The sequence below is a fragment of the Schistocerca cancellata genome, chromosome 3 (assembly GCF_023864275.1).
Source record: "Schistocerca cancellata isolate TAMUIC-IGC-003103 chromosome 3, iqSchCanc2.1, whole genome shotgun sequence".
Classification (NCBI taxonomy): domain Eukaryota; kingdom Metazoa; phylum Arthropoda; class Insecta; order Orthoptera; family Acrididae; genus Schistocerca; species Schistocerca cancellata.
The window spans coordinates 291901436-291919672 of record NC_064628.1 but is presented as its reverse complement, the minus strand read 5'-3'; the positions used below and the strand labels follow the sequence as shown (position 1 = coordinate 291919672).

General features: G+C 36.4%; 1 protein-coding gene across 5 annotated transcripts in view; it reads right to left on the bottom strand.

The window, feature by feature from the left end:
- Positions 1-9293: 9293 nt before the first annotated feature.
- Positions 9294-18237, bottom strand: part of LOC126174987 (leucine-rich repeat flightless-interacting protein 2) — a 259584-nt gene continuing 250640 nt past the window's right edge. For 4 of the 5 annotated variants that reach the window (XM_049921466.1, XM_049921467.1, XM_049921468.1 and 1 more), the window contains one exon: positions 9294-12835. In XM_049921466.1, the coding sequence (XP_049777423.1) occupies positions 12725-12835 (111 nt within the window). In that variant the 3' untranslated portion in view covers positions 9294-12724. Of the gene's footprint in view, positions 12836-16564; positions 16660-18237 lie in introns of all 5 variants that reach the window. The other variant, XM_049921465.1, reaches the window with a different exon arrangement.

The window sequence follows — 18237 nt, the reverse complement described above, 5'->3', positions numbered from 1 at the left end:
GTCCCTGTACCTTGTCCATTCCTTTTACAATGACTGTAATTGACTACATTCAACTAACTGGTACCTTTCTGAGATCGCTGTTATGTACTTGTGCCTGATTTCCTTATCCTGAAGTTTCTCCACTCTTATCCTCCTACATATGGACCTGACCACCTGCACTTTCGGCCTCACAATCCCAATTTCACTGCAGATTAAATAATGATCAGTGTCATCAAAGAATCCCCTGAATACACGTGTGTCCCTCACAGCCTTCCTGAATTCCTGATCTGTTATTATATAGTCAATGACAGATCTGGTTCCCCTGCCTTCCCAAGTGTACGGTGAATGTTCTTATGTTTAAAAAAGGAGTTTGTGATTACTAAGCCCATACTGGCACAGAAATCCAAGAGTTGTTTCCCGTTCCTGTTGGCCTCCATATCCTCTCCAAATTTACCCATAACCTTTTCATACCCTTCTGTTCGATTTCCAATCCTGGCGTTAAAATCACCCATGAGCAGAACACTGTCCTTGTCCTTTACTCTAACAACTACATCACTGAGTGCCTCATAAAAACTATCCATCTTATCTTGATCTGTCCCTTCACAATGCGAATATACTGACACAATCCTAATTTTCTTGCTAGACACTGTCAAATCTATCCACATCAGTCGTTCGTTTACATACCTTATTGCAACTACGCTGGGTTCCATTTCTTTCCTGATGTAAAGCCCTACACCCCAATGTGCTATTCCTGCTTTGACTCCTGACAGGCAGACCTTGTATTCTCCCACTTCCTCTTCTTCATCACCCCTTACCCGAATGTCACTAACAGCTAAGACGTCCAGCCCCTCTTACTTGCAGCCTCTGCCAGCTCTACCTTCTTCCCAGAGTAGCCCCCATTGATATTAATAGCTCCCCATCTCATTACTATTTGTTTGCCAAGTCGTATCTTAGGAGTCCATGGTTTGTCAGTTAGAGGTGGGACTCCGTCACCTCCAAAGGTCCGAGGCATTTTGCTCTGATTGTTGCCAGCATCATATTTAAAAGTACCAGGGAAGCAGGTTGCTAGCCTTACTTGCCCCGAGTCCCATTGGGTTTTACCCCTAACAGCTGAGGGACTAACCAGTGGATTTTGTAGTCTTTGCCGTATGAGCACAAAGGTGACCACGACACAGAATATGTCCGAGATGCCCAGCCTTATTCCAAAGTAACTGGTATCCCGACTGTCGGGACCACTTACTTGGCCACTCATACGTTGCCCGTGGTTCATGAACTAGGACATGACTACAGGAACCCACACCATGAACCAATATACACACATCTTTATTAATTACTCCAAGTGAGAGTGTAAGCTTTTTCTACTAATTCATTGTTGGAAGTTACACTATCATCTTGAAGTAAAATTTTGATAAGCTTCCTACTTGTAATCTTCAGATGGAGAGCAGATCCTAAGCATCTTTAAAATTCTGAAGGTACAAGTACAAAACTTGTAATATTGCTGCAATCTTAGGCTGTAGCTCTACTGATTAATTTAGAAAATCAAACGATGGAAAATCCGGGATGGAATGTAACAATATTATGAGAAGGAAAGTTGCTACTCACCATAAAGCGTGGATGCTGAGCTGCAGATAGGCACAACAGAAAGACTCTCAGAACTCTAGCTTTCAGCAACTGGCCTTTGTCAACACATCCCCCCCCCCCCCCCTCCCCCCGATTTAATTTCAATTTACTTGCTCTGTTATGTTTATGGGTATTACTGGTAATGATGACCCTGATTATCTTACTTTTACCCTACTAATTTGTATCTCATTTTTTGTCTGTGTTTGTTTATTCCATGATTCCCAAGTGAGGTGGCAAAATTGTTAACACATCTGTAATTACCATTACAACAAACAAATATTAAATTCTATCTTTCGTTTGTTCTTCATTTGCAATCCTTCAGTTTCTTGACGGAGATATGATTTCTCTGCAATTCAGCAAGGAAGAGAGTCCGCAAGTTTCTTCAGGTATGCTGTGTATAGCTGAAGCTACTCATTGATGATATGAGTTATCAGATCTTAGACTGGTTTGTAAATCTCATCCGGTATTTCAGTTAGTTCCACACATTTTTATGGGATTAGATCTCATGATTTTTGAGGCCAGTCAAGGTGCAATTTCTTGTTAGTCAAACAAGGAACGTATGTGTGCTGCCCTTTTGGTCACAGCTGTTGTCATTTTGTCATTTGGAAGACAAGAGTACGGTACCCTGAGCATATTCATCATGACGATGTACAAGGAAGTGCTGCATTTGATTATGAACAATGTTGAAATAAATATTCTGGTTCATGTTCATGGCACTGCAGATATATGGTGCCATGTCATGGTACAAAAAATACCCCCCAAAAATTACAGAACCGCCTCCAGCCAGCACTATGTCATCCACACACTCCTGCTTAAATGCTCATTGGGGTGATCCATGCACCTGATACCTTTCATACTTTAAAGAAACAAAATCACAACTCAATGGACTGTGTTACATGCCTTCAGTCAGCTGCTGCCTGGTGTTTGTGTTGTTTGGCACACTGCAGATGAGCTGCTTCAGGTGCTGCAGTGAGCAATGATCCTTCGTGACGTTCTCAACTTTTAATGTCCAATTGCATGTGGCTGCCTTGGCAATGTTCTCTCAGAAACTGATTGAGATGGACCTGCATTCACTGACAATTCCTGTTTGGTTTGAAACCAGTTGTCAATCAGGATCTTTATTCAACCACTGTTCTTACACCATGTCATGTGGCTGCCAGTAGTGAATCACTCCTTGTGCGCACATTGATAATGACAAATCGGGCAACTTCACTCATAGTGTTCTTAAATTTACAGCCAAAATATCAGTTGAAGAAATGGAGTTTCTGTGTCTACTCACCCAAAATCCAATGGATTAGTCAAGGCACTAGTCAAGGCACTGTTAAAACTTGAAGGCATATATCAAGTACCCCCTAGGGAGCCATAGATTAGATAATTTAGGATGCTTGAGAGTGAAATTACTTAATTCTTTATGCTTTTTATTAAGGTCCCAGGATCACAGCATTATTCCAAAATTGGCAGGTTAATACATTTTATAAAATCACCTTCCATGTTATGAAAGGTTGGTTCTGTTGATGTTTGAGAGGATCTAGATTATCCAATGAAAATTGGACTTGGTTTCTGAACAATAATATCAACTGCATCTGAAAATGTCTATGGATAACTGTTAAATGTGCCAGATCTTACTGGGTGTGAGAGGTGACCACAGCCAGACATACTGCAACATTTTAGCAACTTGAGATGTCTTTGCATCTTTGCAGCAAGAAACTATCATTCCTTGCACTGTCATTAATACGGTGAGTGGGCACCTGAACAATGCTATGATGATTCTTTCAGGTAAAGGATTGAACTTCGCAACTGCACCAAAAATCTTGCCAGTACAATAACTGTTAAAGAAGCTGTTTGGCCACTTTCCTCAGACTCAGCGGATTAAATAAGACATGAAAACTACTGGGTTGTTTTGAAAGCTCATCTGCAGGTGAGTAATATATCACCAGGATACTCAAACAGTGATTCTTCCCACTTACAAAGGCAATGCCAAGCCACAGTGGTGGCAAAGAACAAGACTATGAATACAAAGGTCTCAGGTTCGATCACTGGTCACTCCCACACTCAGCGTGTTCGGTCAGAGAGCTGGTTGGCCTCTGTAATAAAAAACTGAGATAAAGGATCAACAATGAACTTGTATGGATGTCATGTGATGTCCGCAACGACCAAACACAAAAAAAAAAGCGTCAACTGAAATAAGACTTGCACTCGGTGGCCGAACTTCCCCAGCCAATAATGCCACATGATCATTTCATCTTATTTTCATTTGTCACCAATGGAAGAACAAAAATAAGAAAACAGTATTTTTCCTCTTGTTCTACTGTATTTACTCGAATCTAAGCCACACTCAAATCTAAGCCACACCTGAAAAATGAGACTTGAAATCAAGGGAAAAAAAATTTCCCAAATCTAAGCTGCACCTGAAATTTGAGACTCGAAATTCAAGGGGAGAGAAAAGTTTTAGACTGCACCTCCAAATCGAAAAAAAGTTGGTCCATTGTAACATGAGACACAATTTAGGTCGAATGGATGAAGATACAGCTACAGTAGTTTGGTTTGAGTCATAAGCTTAACAGTTACGCTATACCAAGTAGCCATTGCTATGTGTCAGATGCTCTGTCCTTATTTGTACAGTTACCCTTCCTTTTTCACGTGCTTTGTCTGGTTTGAATCGATTGCTTATTTTCCTTTGATCTGATAAGTGCCGTTCTCTTTGTTATAGGTGTTTACGTCACTCTAAGCTGAAACTGCATTATTTTAATGTGTCATGCATTGGTTGTCGCATTCTGATAATGAGTGTTTACGACCTGTCACCGCTCGCGGCATGGCTTGCTTTTGTGCACGCTACTGCGGCTTACAACAAAAAAAAAAAAAAAGAGAGAGGAATTGTCTCATAAGAGAAACAATGGCTTTAGACTGCTATTTGTTGTTACTTACACTGCTGCTTTCTTTGTCAATGATCAACAAGAACCAAATAATAGACTGCATATGATAGATGATGTTCTGAACAAGAGTTTAGCAAAAAATTTTCTCCGTTTGGAAATCTATGCTGACGCCTCTTTAGTACATTACATTCTGCACAGAAATTAGAGTCATCTTAGATTTAAAAATCTAGTCAGTTGCCATGCTTCATTTCTGACTGTATCACTATTCAATATAGGAATAATACGAATATAAACATGACACAATATGTATATTCTTCCGCGTTTACTGTTGTCTCACTCTAGTTTCATAGTTTATTAGGCAGACAGGATTTAAATGAGATAGCAGCAAACATGAAAGAATACATGGCATAATGTTTACATTCTTCTACCTTTTCTTTAATTTATTTACTGACGCCAGTATTTATCTTTGCACCTGCAAAGCATGCCTGTGTAGCGCTACATATATTCGACAGCAGAAGTTATTGTGGTGGCACCTACCAACATTTTTCAGAACTGCCATTTACTTTGTACTCGATTCTAAGTCGCAAGCAGTTTTTTGGACTACAGAAACCGGGAAAAAAGTGCGGCTTGGATTAGAGTAAATACAGTAGTAGCAATCATATCAACTGGAAACAAGCTAGAAGCGCATTCACATTTTATATAAAATTTTTCTTGATATAGTGGTTGATTGACAAAAACTGATGTTACCTAGAGTATTTCAAATATTACCTAAAACTTTATACTGTTGTAAGTTCAAGAGGATTAACGGCAACCAGAAAGCGCAAAATTAAGTAGAGAGCAAACTCACCATCCACACCCTTTTATTGCTTCGCCATTTGACTGGAAGCTCACTGATGTCTATGTTTTTGAAACAATGCGGCTTTGCCACCTATCCAATCACCAGTGACTTCCCTATTTCACCTAACATGTTTCCACACAGCAGTACAGTGAGTCTTTCCTTGGATATTTTTCAGCCAATGCACTTTTAACCTCGAATTGCTAGTGATTTTGAAGGCAGCGCACAATAAAACAGTCCCATTTCATCGTCATTGAACATGGGTCATAATTCACAATTAAGTTGGACAGTATAGTCTTCCATTCTGTTGCTACACTTTCCGGCATATCCTTTGCTTCCCCACGCACTTCATTCCACACGATGTTGTGCCTAGCTTTGAAATTGTCCAGCCATCCTGTGGATGCCTTGAACTCCTTAATTCCAAGCTTTTTGTGACTTTCAGTGCCTCACCCTGCAACATGGGTCCAGATAAAGGTAAGTTTTTTTGCCCGCACACTTACGAAACATTCCCACACTATTTTATTAATTTCTTCATTTCAGGTCTTCTTCGACTTTCTTTTCATCTGCCCGTTTTCTTTCACCCATTTGTCCCAAATCTTGTCCTTGTTTCTTAAAGTATCATAAATTTGTGTTTTACCACATTTGAAACGCAATATAATTCCAGGACAGAGTGTTTGTCTTTCTCACTCACCTCGATTATATTAATCTCTTTGTTAGGTTTTAGCGACACATACCGTTTGTCCAACATTGTGTTACTCTCTCTCTTAAAGTGCTACTAGTTAACTGAAACTGGAAGAAAATAATGAACTTGCTGGGTAAAACCATTGTTTAAAAGAATAATAGCCACATCTTTCACTGCACACATTGCAGCACTGTGTTGGTAGATGTGCAACAATGTTCCTGTATGCACCGGCATGCCTCAGTAATGTTGAAAACAAGAAAGCTGACAAACAGAGAGCTGATGAAAAAACCATTTCCTTTGACTATACTGTAGCGACAGTGAGTGTAACTTATTCGTTGTTGCACAGAGTGGCACGGTTTTAGGTCCACACCAGCCACGCCACGCTGTGCTGGACCTCTTTTCTTGGTTTTGCACCACGTAACAGAGGTGTTAAAAGTAAAGTCCTTGTAGAGTCATCAATAATTAATGAACTGTAATACAATAGTACTGTTTGGCTCTTTTCCTCATTATGCAATGAATTGTTAAGGATGTTCTGAGATTTGCTTTCTGTTTCTGCGTTAGGCACATTCCACTGTATACAAAAAATCAGCATATAAAAGAGCACTTAATGTGTCGGGACTGAAATACTTGTATGGTTTGGGCAGATTTCTGAATTATATACGTGCCAATTTGAGCCAGTTTTACTGTAATATGAGATCTTCCAAAGTGCAAAGAGAACTGTATGAACCAATCTGTAGTACCACTGCAGTGGTTTTCACTGTACATTATTGAGAGAATTATGCATCGAGAATTGAAGGGACCTTGCTTTCATGTTTATGCTATTGCCACTGAAAAAAGAGTAAATGAACACTGTCCTGTAGAGTTGTACTCCTTTATGAAGTTCGTCAATAATGAATGATAGTTTGGAAAAAAAGCAACATTTATAAACATAATACTAGGTAGATAAATGACTTTCAGTATCCTTGTGGGTCAGGAAGTACTGAGGTATGTAGCCACAAAAATATTTGCCCACCTACTGAGTGATATAAAGAATTTAATAGATAATAGAATTATTTTCAAAAATGTGATTCATTAGATTTTCTTCACCAATAATTTGGCCATATATCTTTCAGGCGTCATCTGACTGAGCTGACAAACTAAAGAAACGCCACACTAATCCACCCTTGTACAGCTGAGGGCCACAGAACTACACATTGATACACAAAGACCAGAAATGTTGTTCAGCATCAAAGAACTATGATGAACCGACTCTGTGGTTAGACACTTGATCGTGATGGGTATCAATGCATCTACAGGAGCTGCACCATAGTGACATTTTTCTAGTTGCTGGAAGAAAGTGCTAGATTTCATTATATGTCCAGACTGAAACCACTATCTTTATTAATTAAATCCTTTGCCAAATGATTATACACTGGCCTTTCCACCGTGTCCTAGAATGGTGAAGTCAGCCCTAAAATTTTCACATTATTGTACTGTATAGAATGGCGAGTGTCAGTGTAGCACTGTGCCATAGTCAATTTATGGGACTGTATGAGCCAAGTTGCCTTCAGTGTTCTGTGCAGTTCTCATGCACTCGCATATGTCATCTGCCCAATGTATGAAAGGGCAGTGGATCTTGCGATCCCCACTCTTGTGGAGCATCAAGTCAGATTACTGTTGTTTTCAGTGGAGGGTCAGAGGTCACTAACTTTGTGTTTGGTGAGGATCCAACCTATTTTTGACAATGAGACTTTAAATATATGGTATGAAAACTGTGGATCATGAATTTAATTCTTTCTACTTCACCTTTCTCATTCCTCAAGCCCTCCATTGGATTTATCCAGAACACCTTGCCTATCAGTTGTAGGTGCACCCATTTGCTTCAAAAACTCATTTTAAGCATAGAAACTCACCTTCTTGCAGACTTCACTCAACAGCAATGCTACACGCCCTCTGAAGAAAATTTCAAAAAAATCCCATTCTCTGGGAAGTTTTGTGGTAGCCATTTGCATGTAAAAAGTAGTCTGTATGAGTCAGCTTGTGATAAACTGTGTGTCCCTGGGGGCCATCACCTTTGTGACAAACCAGACCATCCAGAAATGAAAAGTAGCCCTTCTTCCTGATTCAATGGTAAATCGAAGAGTTCCCTGAGATGGTTTGAAATTCATGTTATTCATCCTTACCATGAGACCACACGACGAAAGTGTCATGAACATATCTCCAAATAACTGTAGATTTTAAACCAACAAGTTCAACTGCCCTTTAATCAAAGTCATCCAGATACAAAATGGCCACCAAGGATGATAAGGGTCAGCCCACAATGATACCACCAGTCCCTTCAAAAAATTCATTGCCAAATAAAGAACGAGTCTAGGTCGGATCAAGTTTGAACAAAGATGTAAGTTCATTATCAAAACTTCTGCCTTTAAGAGGTAAAGAAATCTGAAAGAAGAACCTTGCTGATTAAGGTAGCCACACCAGATCTGACTAATAAATCAGAACTGTTCTCCCCGAGAGATTTTCAATTTTTCAGTGTTGTATATATGATGGGCACCCACAGGAGGTCTGAATAATGAGGCTAAGTGTTTGGCAATGTCATATTATTAGTCACAAAAAACACATTTCTTACAGATTTTTTGGGAGCCCATTAAACCTCAGAGGGACTGCACCCCTAGGTTTCAATCTCCTCACAACCCCCAGAAGGGAAGGAGAGGCGATCAGAAGGGCAGCAGTCTTCCTTATCGTTTGCATAGTGGGGTCTTTACTGATATTCCTGTATGTGTCATCACTCAGTAAACTATACATCAATTCTTACCAGCTCTTTCAAAATCTTTTACTTCACTCTTATTGAGTTTCATGATCAAAAAATGGTTTTTCAAACAAATACATTGATCAAAATATCGTAGCACTTTGCAACTTCATCACAGAGATTTGGAAACTCTACCTGAGGAAAGCAATGTAGACATCCTGGACAGTGGTACATCATCACTATCACTACCATTACCACCAATGAAACTGAAAATAGCGCACACAAATTTTTTTGACGTGCTACACATAACATCATAGCAAATCTACATCTTACCAAAATATTTGAAGTGAGGGAGAGAGATAGGTAAGTGTAGCTCAGAAATTTAATTGAAAAGTGTTCACTATCTCGCATGCCTGTAACAACAAAATAATATCATATATTTTCTTCAGCATTGTTACTGGACCATTATCCAATAATTACGGTCAGGTGCCATTCCTTCAATGCAAACCTTTGTTGTGAAAACAATGGAGGGGAACTTTTATGTACTATTCAAAATAAACTGTGCAATACACAGAAGAAAGTTTCCAATACAACTTGGATAATATATTTCATCTGAAAATTTTAATGTACATTAATTTATCTTTTCTCCTTCATACAACTGATTATCACAAGCTAAAAGTGCATCAATTTATCACAACATACAATGACTTTCACCCCAAAAGGAAACAAAAAGTTATTGTTAGAAAAATAAAATATAAACCGAGTGAGATTTCCCACGTAACTTTTAAATTCCTTGTTAACATTTGCTTAGAATATACCATACAATCCTTCGTGTTTGTTTTTGCTTGCTTGATCTGAAATTTTTGGTCCAGACTGATTCACATAATCACAATAGCCTCTGAATAGGTTCACAACAATGGAATGACACATCCTACATAACAAGACAATGGACTCTGCCTATTGATTCAAGCTGAGAGAAAAGAAGCCAATCAGCTTAGTGCACAAATTTCCACATTAACATTAATATCCTGGACGACCTTATCGTGTTTCACATCATTCCCTTTTGGGGTGAATGCCATGTAATGCACAAATGTTAAAATTGTGCTGTAAACAAAATCTTATTTGTATTTATGTTGTAAAGCATAACAAAAGAATACTGATGTTTTCTTCAATTACAGCTTCACTCAACATTATGGAAGCCTAAACAAAAATATTATTTTACAGCACTAATAATTTTCATTCAATATGCTATTCACTTTACAGTGAAATGATAATCACAGTTTCTACTTTCGCATATAATGCAATTTGTTTTTACAATTGACAATTACACAATAGAGAACGATGGCAGTGGATGCCGGACATTGTGTTTGTGATGTCAATAAAAGCATTTTGATTATCTGTGCTTCTAGCAAAGAAGCAACATCACTGATACAAAATGAAGCACTCTATATACAAAGTACTTTATACAAAACTTGTACAAAATGCCACAGTCTGACATACAAAATTCTTCTTTTAAATTGGACTTCTGAAATATTGGAGGAACTTTTCATTTTGCAAAATATTCACACACCTGGGTATTAGGGGTAGCTCATCTACATAAATGTCAAGCCAGAAAATATCTGAAAAGCCATATGATTCTTTGTGTATTTCCCAAAATCTCAAGAAATAACTGAAGTAGGAAAGAACTAGTCATTCAGTATTTTTTATAAAAAAAGTGTTAACGCACAAAGAATACAAGAAAAGGATTCTAAGAAAAATCACACTCAGTCTTTAAAACTTTTCCTCCACCATTAATTTAGTCATCTAACAAAGGCAGGAGACTGTAACATAATGAATAAATTTTGAAAAATCAGTAGGCATGTTCATTATTACATGTATGCTGTAAGTATTAACTTTACAATTTCTGGCCCACTTTTATTGAAGCACTTAAGTATTTTTTGAAACATAAACAAATAAACAAAAAGTTATAATGTAGAAATTAAGTCTAAGTATCTGGATCTTTCATTTCTGTCAAAATTACAAAACAATTAGTTACATAGCAGAGGAGCCATTAAGGGTTATTTTTATGACTGGTTCTTTCCATTCATTATGAAGTGTCACTGAACATAACATTACTTCTTTGCATTATGATTTTATATGAGGAAAATGTAAATGAATTTTAGTATTCCCTCCCCCTAATATTTCAAGTAATTATTTAGCACATTTTAGTTTAATTACAGATGCATACAATCATCATACAAATTAATTACACATTCAAACAAACAACAGGTAAGTTCACGTTACATTCATCCATCACGTTAAAACACAACCACACCCAAATAAATATCACACTTTTTTTTTCAATGATACTTGCGATTTATGGAGTGTTTACAATAACATGGAGTGACTCTCCACAAAAGCCATGAGCATTGCAATTATTCTAAATTTTTTTGTTAGGATATAATCAGCACAGTTAATTTCAATGTAAACTGAAAATGTAACAAAATTATATGCACCCTGTGGACTGAGTGACAGAAAAAATGTTACGATTCTAAAATCAATAGTAATGGAAATGAAATGTATAATAAAATGTTACAGCAAATCAAACACACAGATTACACAATGGATGCCACTGGCACACACACGAAAGTTAGAAAAATTTCCTTTAACAGACATTACTAGTTACTGAGATTATCTGATGTAATCCAATCAATCTCTGCCATGAGATCATATATGAAATGTGTCTTGTAGAGAAATGGCTGCGCTGCAATGTAACAATACAACAAACTAATAGGGATTAACAAACACATTAACTGCTGTTCAACAAAAATATGTACCTGCCAGTTGCCATATTTATAACAGTATATTTCTTATGCACACCACAGTGAAATATAATTATGCAGTAGTAACATACAGCTCATTATGTTCTAAAGCTTTTTCCACAACTTCACAAAAAAATCTTGCAAATACCAGCCATGACATAAAAATTATTTGTATCACAAAATATTATTCTACAGGTAAAAAAACTGCCGACTAAATTATTGCCCATTTACTTTAGGGTGATATCAGTAAAAACAAATCAAACTGTGATGTACGTGAAACTAACTGCTTAAATGACCTAAGAGGGTACACTGCTTCAATATGAAAATTTACTTGTCAGCTAACAGTCCTCAGAAAGAATATGGTATTTCTTAATGCACAATACCTCAAAGTCAAAGAAACAGCAGAGTTTCAGTCTTACTAAATATGAACTGTATTCTAACAGCTAACTAGATGAGAACCACAATCTTTTATCTTTCAACTGCTGTGTAAAGATTTCTCCAATTTTCATTATAAAATAAAGCACAATGAAGCAGGTTAATAAATTCAGAAAGTTTTAAAATGTTTTGAATGATAAGCACAAATGTTTTAAAAGTAGCATGGTTTTAGAGTTTTGCAGTACAACTAGATCAAAATGGATACAATTTTGAAGGTTGCGAGTAAAGCAGGTCATCAGATTTTCCCCTTGATTTTGTTATGACTGTTAATCACACTTCTGTGTCAAGCTGACAAATAAATAGTAACATTGTGTGACTTGGGGGGCAAGCAGCAAAGTAATACCCCTCTTTTATAAACACAGTTACACAACAGGCAGCACATGCTCAATGCTGTGGACAAATGTATTTTAATGTAACAACAGATGAACTGAATTATCTTGGACTTTGTTGTACGTGGTTTATGCAAATGAAACCACAGGCTGTCCATGCACTTTTCTCAACACATATTATCAGTTATCATGAGGCCGGATAACATCTGACATATGAGATAAAAAATTTAAAATATCAGGAGGGTGCACACAAATTTAACTCTCTAGAGCAGATGAGGAGATTTGCTTTTATCAGCTTTCTTGCTATGGTAAACTGTCCTGATATTAATTTCAGTACATTGCAAATGGCACGGATATTGCCAATTACACAGTGGAGACAGCCAAAGCGAGAACAAATGCTGCAAGTAGTCAGAGCTACAGCATGTAAGGTTGCAAATGAGCCTCACAGCTCTTTCAGCAGGGCAGACTTGGCACTCTTCAGCTTATCAAGGCGTCGTTGGAGGTGTGTATTGGTCGTCTCCAGTTCTTCAATCCGTGCCTGGGCTTCACGTAACTGAAAATACATTTATGAGGTTCACAGCAAGATACTAACAAATTTATACATTTATCAATGACAAACAATTCTGGGAGGGGGAAAGGGGGGGGGGGTTGATGAACAGAATTTCATGTTATGACAACCTCTAACTTGGTCTGTGACACATATGCGATTATGTTTGTTTCTTCCATAAATGGGACTACAGACATTTAACTCTACAAACTGGCAAAAGGCAATGATGAAAACAAACTCTTTATCACTTCCATACAGCATCAGTACTCTTCCAACATGACAGTGGCGCATTTATTTGAAGAATTAACATCTAGTGAACTGACACAAAGCATATCCACTAAATAGGTAGTATCTTGACAAGGGCTAAGTCCCTGAAAGGACTATTTTCATATACAATTTACGAGAATCTGTTTTACATGAATAGTTTGATGTATTTTTGAAGGATTAATTGAAAATTATACGTAAAAAATGTGTCATACAAATTTATATGAGAAGAGGGATGTGATATTGCATAATGGGTCACTGACACAATGGTAATTAATAAGCACTTAGTCAACTTACAGTAATATTGTTCCAGCCTAAGTTTTATAAAACCTCACAGAAAAAAAGACATAACAGTGATAAAAAAGTTGACTATAAATTTCACTACATTATTCACTGATGAAACATAACACATGCATTAAGGACATGACCAAAGACAGTGCCACTTTGGAGGGAGATACTCCATTTGTTTTCATTTACAGTTAGTAGCTGATCTACATAATTTTCATGCTGAAGTCACAGTAATATAAAAGAATCATATGAAATTTCAACATATGTAAGTATGTTCCTCTTTCTGTGAGTAGCCTGTAAATAAAATACATTGGGAATCTAATAATATCGTAGTAAATTTTAATCCTGAGATCTTCACAAAATTAGAACAACGATGAAATTACTACAATAGTAGCAGTATGTAAATTTAAAAAGATAATCCAAATAATTTCTCATGTGACTAACTTTATATTGACATAAAACAATCTCAACAAATTTCACATGAAAAGGCACACATTATGCACAAAAATGAAGACATGAAAGCTACAGCAGAAGAAAGAAATATTTTAAAATTCTGATTGTTAACATGCAATGAACGTCAGTAGTGGCAAATTGAAAACACAAACATTAAAAACCTTCAAAAAGTATGTATATTAAGAAGTCTCATAAGTTTCACAAACACAAAAATGTGAGTATTAGTAACAAGCACAAAAATCTGAATATTAGTAATGAAACCTAATTTTCTGAGTTTTATGCTGCACCATTGTCACACCACTTATTTGCACTACAACTTCAGAAAAAATATAAAAAACCTAATTTTGCAAATAATCACAGCATGAGATGTTAAGTTACACAAACAAATGACTGTCATTTGGCATTCATGCATAATATCTCAGTTCAAATAATGTTATGTAGACCTTTTTTAAAACTCTCTCTCTGCCCCAGATTCCCTTACATTAATAACAACAGATTCATTCAGTTATTTTAACGTCAAATTGGACTGACAAACAAAAATACACTGACAACTGCTAAAACGTATTGTGTGTAGACGTCAATCAGGAAGATGGACATTAACAATTAAAGGAGGAAAAGAAAGAACTTTAAAGATAATTAAGCGTTTACATTAGGTAGCCAAGATTCATTCACATATGAAAATCTTTTGTAGTTATTTACAAAGATGGATTATTTTCACAAGCAATGTATGCAGCTGGAAATATTTTAACAGCTGACTAGATATTTATTACCTGAAAGCCAGAGGGGTCTGAAGTTACAAACAACTTGTCAGTGTTATCTACTGAACCAGAAAGGCACTTTAATGCAGCAAGTACATTCAAATGTTCATTCTTTCCTGACTAACAAGAAATAGGAAAAAGGAAACATAAGAAAGACTGACTAATACCTTCAGTCCCTTAGGCACAAAAAATTGAACAAAATTCTTTAAAGCTCTAAGATTTCAAGGCTCGAAAACCAATATTATTTTAGTAACAGTCATGCCACTACAAACAACTGACTCCAAAGGTATATGCAGAAGAGTAAAAGAATTGAAAGCTAAGTTTCTTTGTGAATCCCAGACCAGGGATTTCTGTGTAAGGAGTTATGTTCAGAAAAAAAAAATTGACATTAATCTGATCATGGTAACATTGTGGACACACTGAAGTCCTTCTTGCATCAGTTAACAAAATACAAATGATGTTAAACTTATTTCCACCAGAATTGTATAACAGAGCATGTATCCTTGAAAACAAGACGACCTGTTTTCACAATTGAAAGAAGACACTCAGAAGTGCTTTAGCCTAACTCTCCCCTGATCTAATCAAGTTCCAGTCCACTCAGCAGTGACATAATGAAAAAGAATATACACAACAACATTGCAATGTATAACACTATAAGGTACTGGAAGCCACAGAGAATGTGACTTATAAGGTCGTCATGTGCTGCAATATGATGTTCAATATTCTGACCTGCATTCATGGAAACCAGAAATGTATGTGAATAGGTTCTTGCCTGTGCCCATTGGATTTGGTTTAGCTTGATTTACCCCGCATTAACAATCAGTGACTTATAAAACCATTGACATACAAGAAACAAAGAAATAATTAATATAGTAAATGACACATACAGGAAACTGCGACAAATACACAGTAAAATGCGAATCACATGCCAGAAGGAATTGATATCAGACCTTCAATGGAAAATGGTTAATGACTGAAAATGAAGAAAAATATTTCAATAATGGAAGCACTGGGAGGTTTATCTTGCTACTTCCTTTCTCAAGAATATTAAAACATCTTGTTCTGGAAAAACAAACAAAAAATCCGAGTTTTTAATGAAGAATGGTCTTCCTAAAGAGCAACATATTTTTAACATACAAGCTTTCAGATAAAATATTAACACAATTTTACAATTAAATGAACCATAAATTGGAATCAACACTCCTTAACATATTTTCAAATTGAAGTTTTACACTAAACATTCAACATTACACCACCTTGTCACATTGCTGCATTGCACTGAGAGGAGAAAAATGTTATTGCACAGCTCTACACAATTCACCTACTATTTGTTCACTTGTTTGAGTGAGTCATCTCAATGTTATAGAATACATTTTAGTAATCAATAACGAATGTCAACTATTCCTACTAGCAGACTTGACATGGTTAAAAAGGCACAAAAATATTAAGTAAAACTGGGGATTTGTACAACAAAGCAATAAAATGAACACTGTAAGTCTCGATTAGTTTGTTTATGTTTCCAAAACCACTAATGACTACCGATCTGTGACCACTATCAAATGAATGACACCCCAGGTTCGCGATTCTTGGAAAATCAATTGGTGAAATAAATAGTTATTTTCCATTCAACCAAGTCTGAAGAATCCTTAAAATCTAGTCACCAAATCTGAATAACAACTCAGTCTCTTTGGCTCATCTGTCAGTATTGTGTAACTGGTTTTTAAATACACAAGGAAAAGTCATGTATTGACTCCTTTTTGATGTATTTGGTCCTGAGCTGCACTTTATCAAGGAGTAACTATAAACTTGTTTGCAAGTGAATGGTGAAAGTCAGCAGGAATGAGGTGGTTCAACCAGTTAGCTCTGATTAAATTTTCAACATAAAATAAACTAACTACATAAAGAAAACCATATGGTCCACCATGGAACTTGAATTAAAAAAAACCATGCTGCAAATGTAGCAGGCATGTACCGTTATCTGAGTGTAGTCTTTAATTGGTCAATCTCACTGGTCAAGGCTTTATTCACTTCTTCTGTCTCCATCAAGCGCTGGGTCAACTGATGAACCTGACAGAAAATGTGGTAAAAACTTCAAGTGTCACCAAAACAAAAAAATCCATGGCCAGTTTCCTTCCTATTACAGCACACTAGCAAGAACAAATGTAAAATAACATATGTGTAACTAATATTTCATGTATACAAAACCAGCTGAAACAAGCAGGCAGTACCACCCGGTCTTGATGCTTAATTTTCAAGTCATTCAGAAATCTGGATTAACAAATGCAATATATATAACAATTCATCATTTGCGTGTATGAATGTTTTCGGCACAAAAGGAAATTTCAAACACTATACTTCCATTTCTCAAAGAGAACTGATATAAAATGTAAAATCCTACTGCCACACGGATATCAGCCAATGAATTTATGACAAGCTCCATATGTGACTAAAGACTACATAAAGTGTCAACATTCCTCACTTACAGATTAAGCACTTTACTCATCAACCACTCCCTGGTAACACTTTCATTTCCTCAGCTTCATTACATCAGTGTTCTCTCAGTAACTCCTTGATAACTCACTCTATTCTCTTCCTTGGAACAATTCTTCACATATAAGTTACCACTTAACTGATGAGGTAACAGTCCAACCACATATGTTGTGTAACAGTGCCTCAAATCAACCAACAATTATCTTGTGTCACATACTACTTACTTTTGAGTAATGTAGCATCTTCACAACTACACACTTCCAGCCTGCTCATTACACACGAGCTAGCAAATATGCCTGACATAGCAAAACACCTTACGTACATGCTGTTGCTATTGTTTACCATATTTCAGCAAATGTCTTTCCCCCCAATGTTTCTGTGTGTACAAACAGCCACCTATACTTCTGAGTAGCTGGATTTTTCATGGACTACTATACTGTAATGATTAAGATACATCAACAACCCAGGAATTTTCTAAAGAAACATCTGTAGAGAGTAAACACAAACTGTTGCTAATGTAAACTCACTGTTTGCATTGGGTAAAAAAAAGATATATTGTAAGGGACTTTTTCTGTCATTCTTACTGAAGATTCTACAAAGTGACAACAATTTATACAGTTTCCGAACTGCTACGCTCTTTCAGCAAACTCAAAGAAAGGTGATGTTGCATCATATGCAGTAACATCATTTATGCACAAAAAAGGTAGTAAAATGACTTGGCTAACAACACATCACTAGTTAGAGATTCCAATAACAACCAGAAGTTAGCATGTTATTCAAGAACTTGAGACCAGAGTTTTCAATTATATCTTATATAATTGTAGCATCTACATAATCCATTGTAACCAAACCATTCCTTTCTGAATTTGTCAATAAATATTCCACCTAATGCACAAATTAATTTTAAAGGAAGAATATTCCTCTCACTTGTGCCAAAGCTAATACTGGTCCTATACAGCTAGGTTCTATATGTTCTTTAAAACAATGTTTATAACAGATCAGTCATTCGTGTCATTCTAAATTAAAATAACTTGACAAACTCTGCGCATTTTATATTGAATAATGACACCATACAGCATTTACACAGATAATTTATCTGTTACACGTTTTTTAATCATACTTTGATAAACACAGGGCAACAGGAATTCTGCTCTA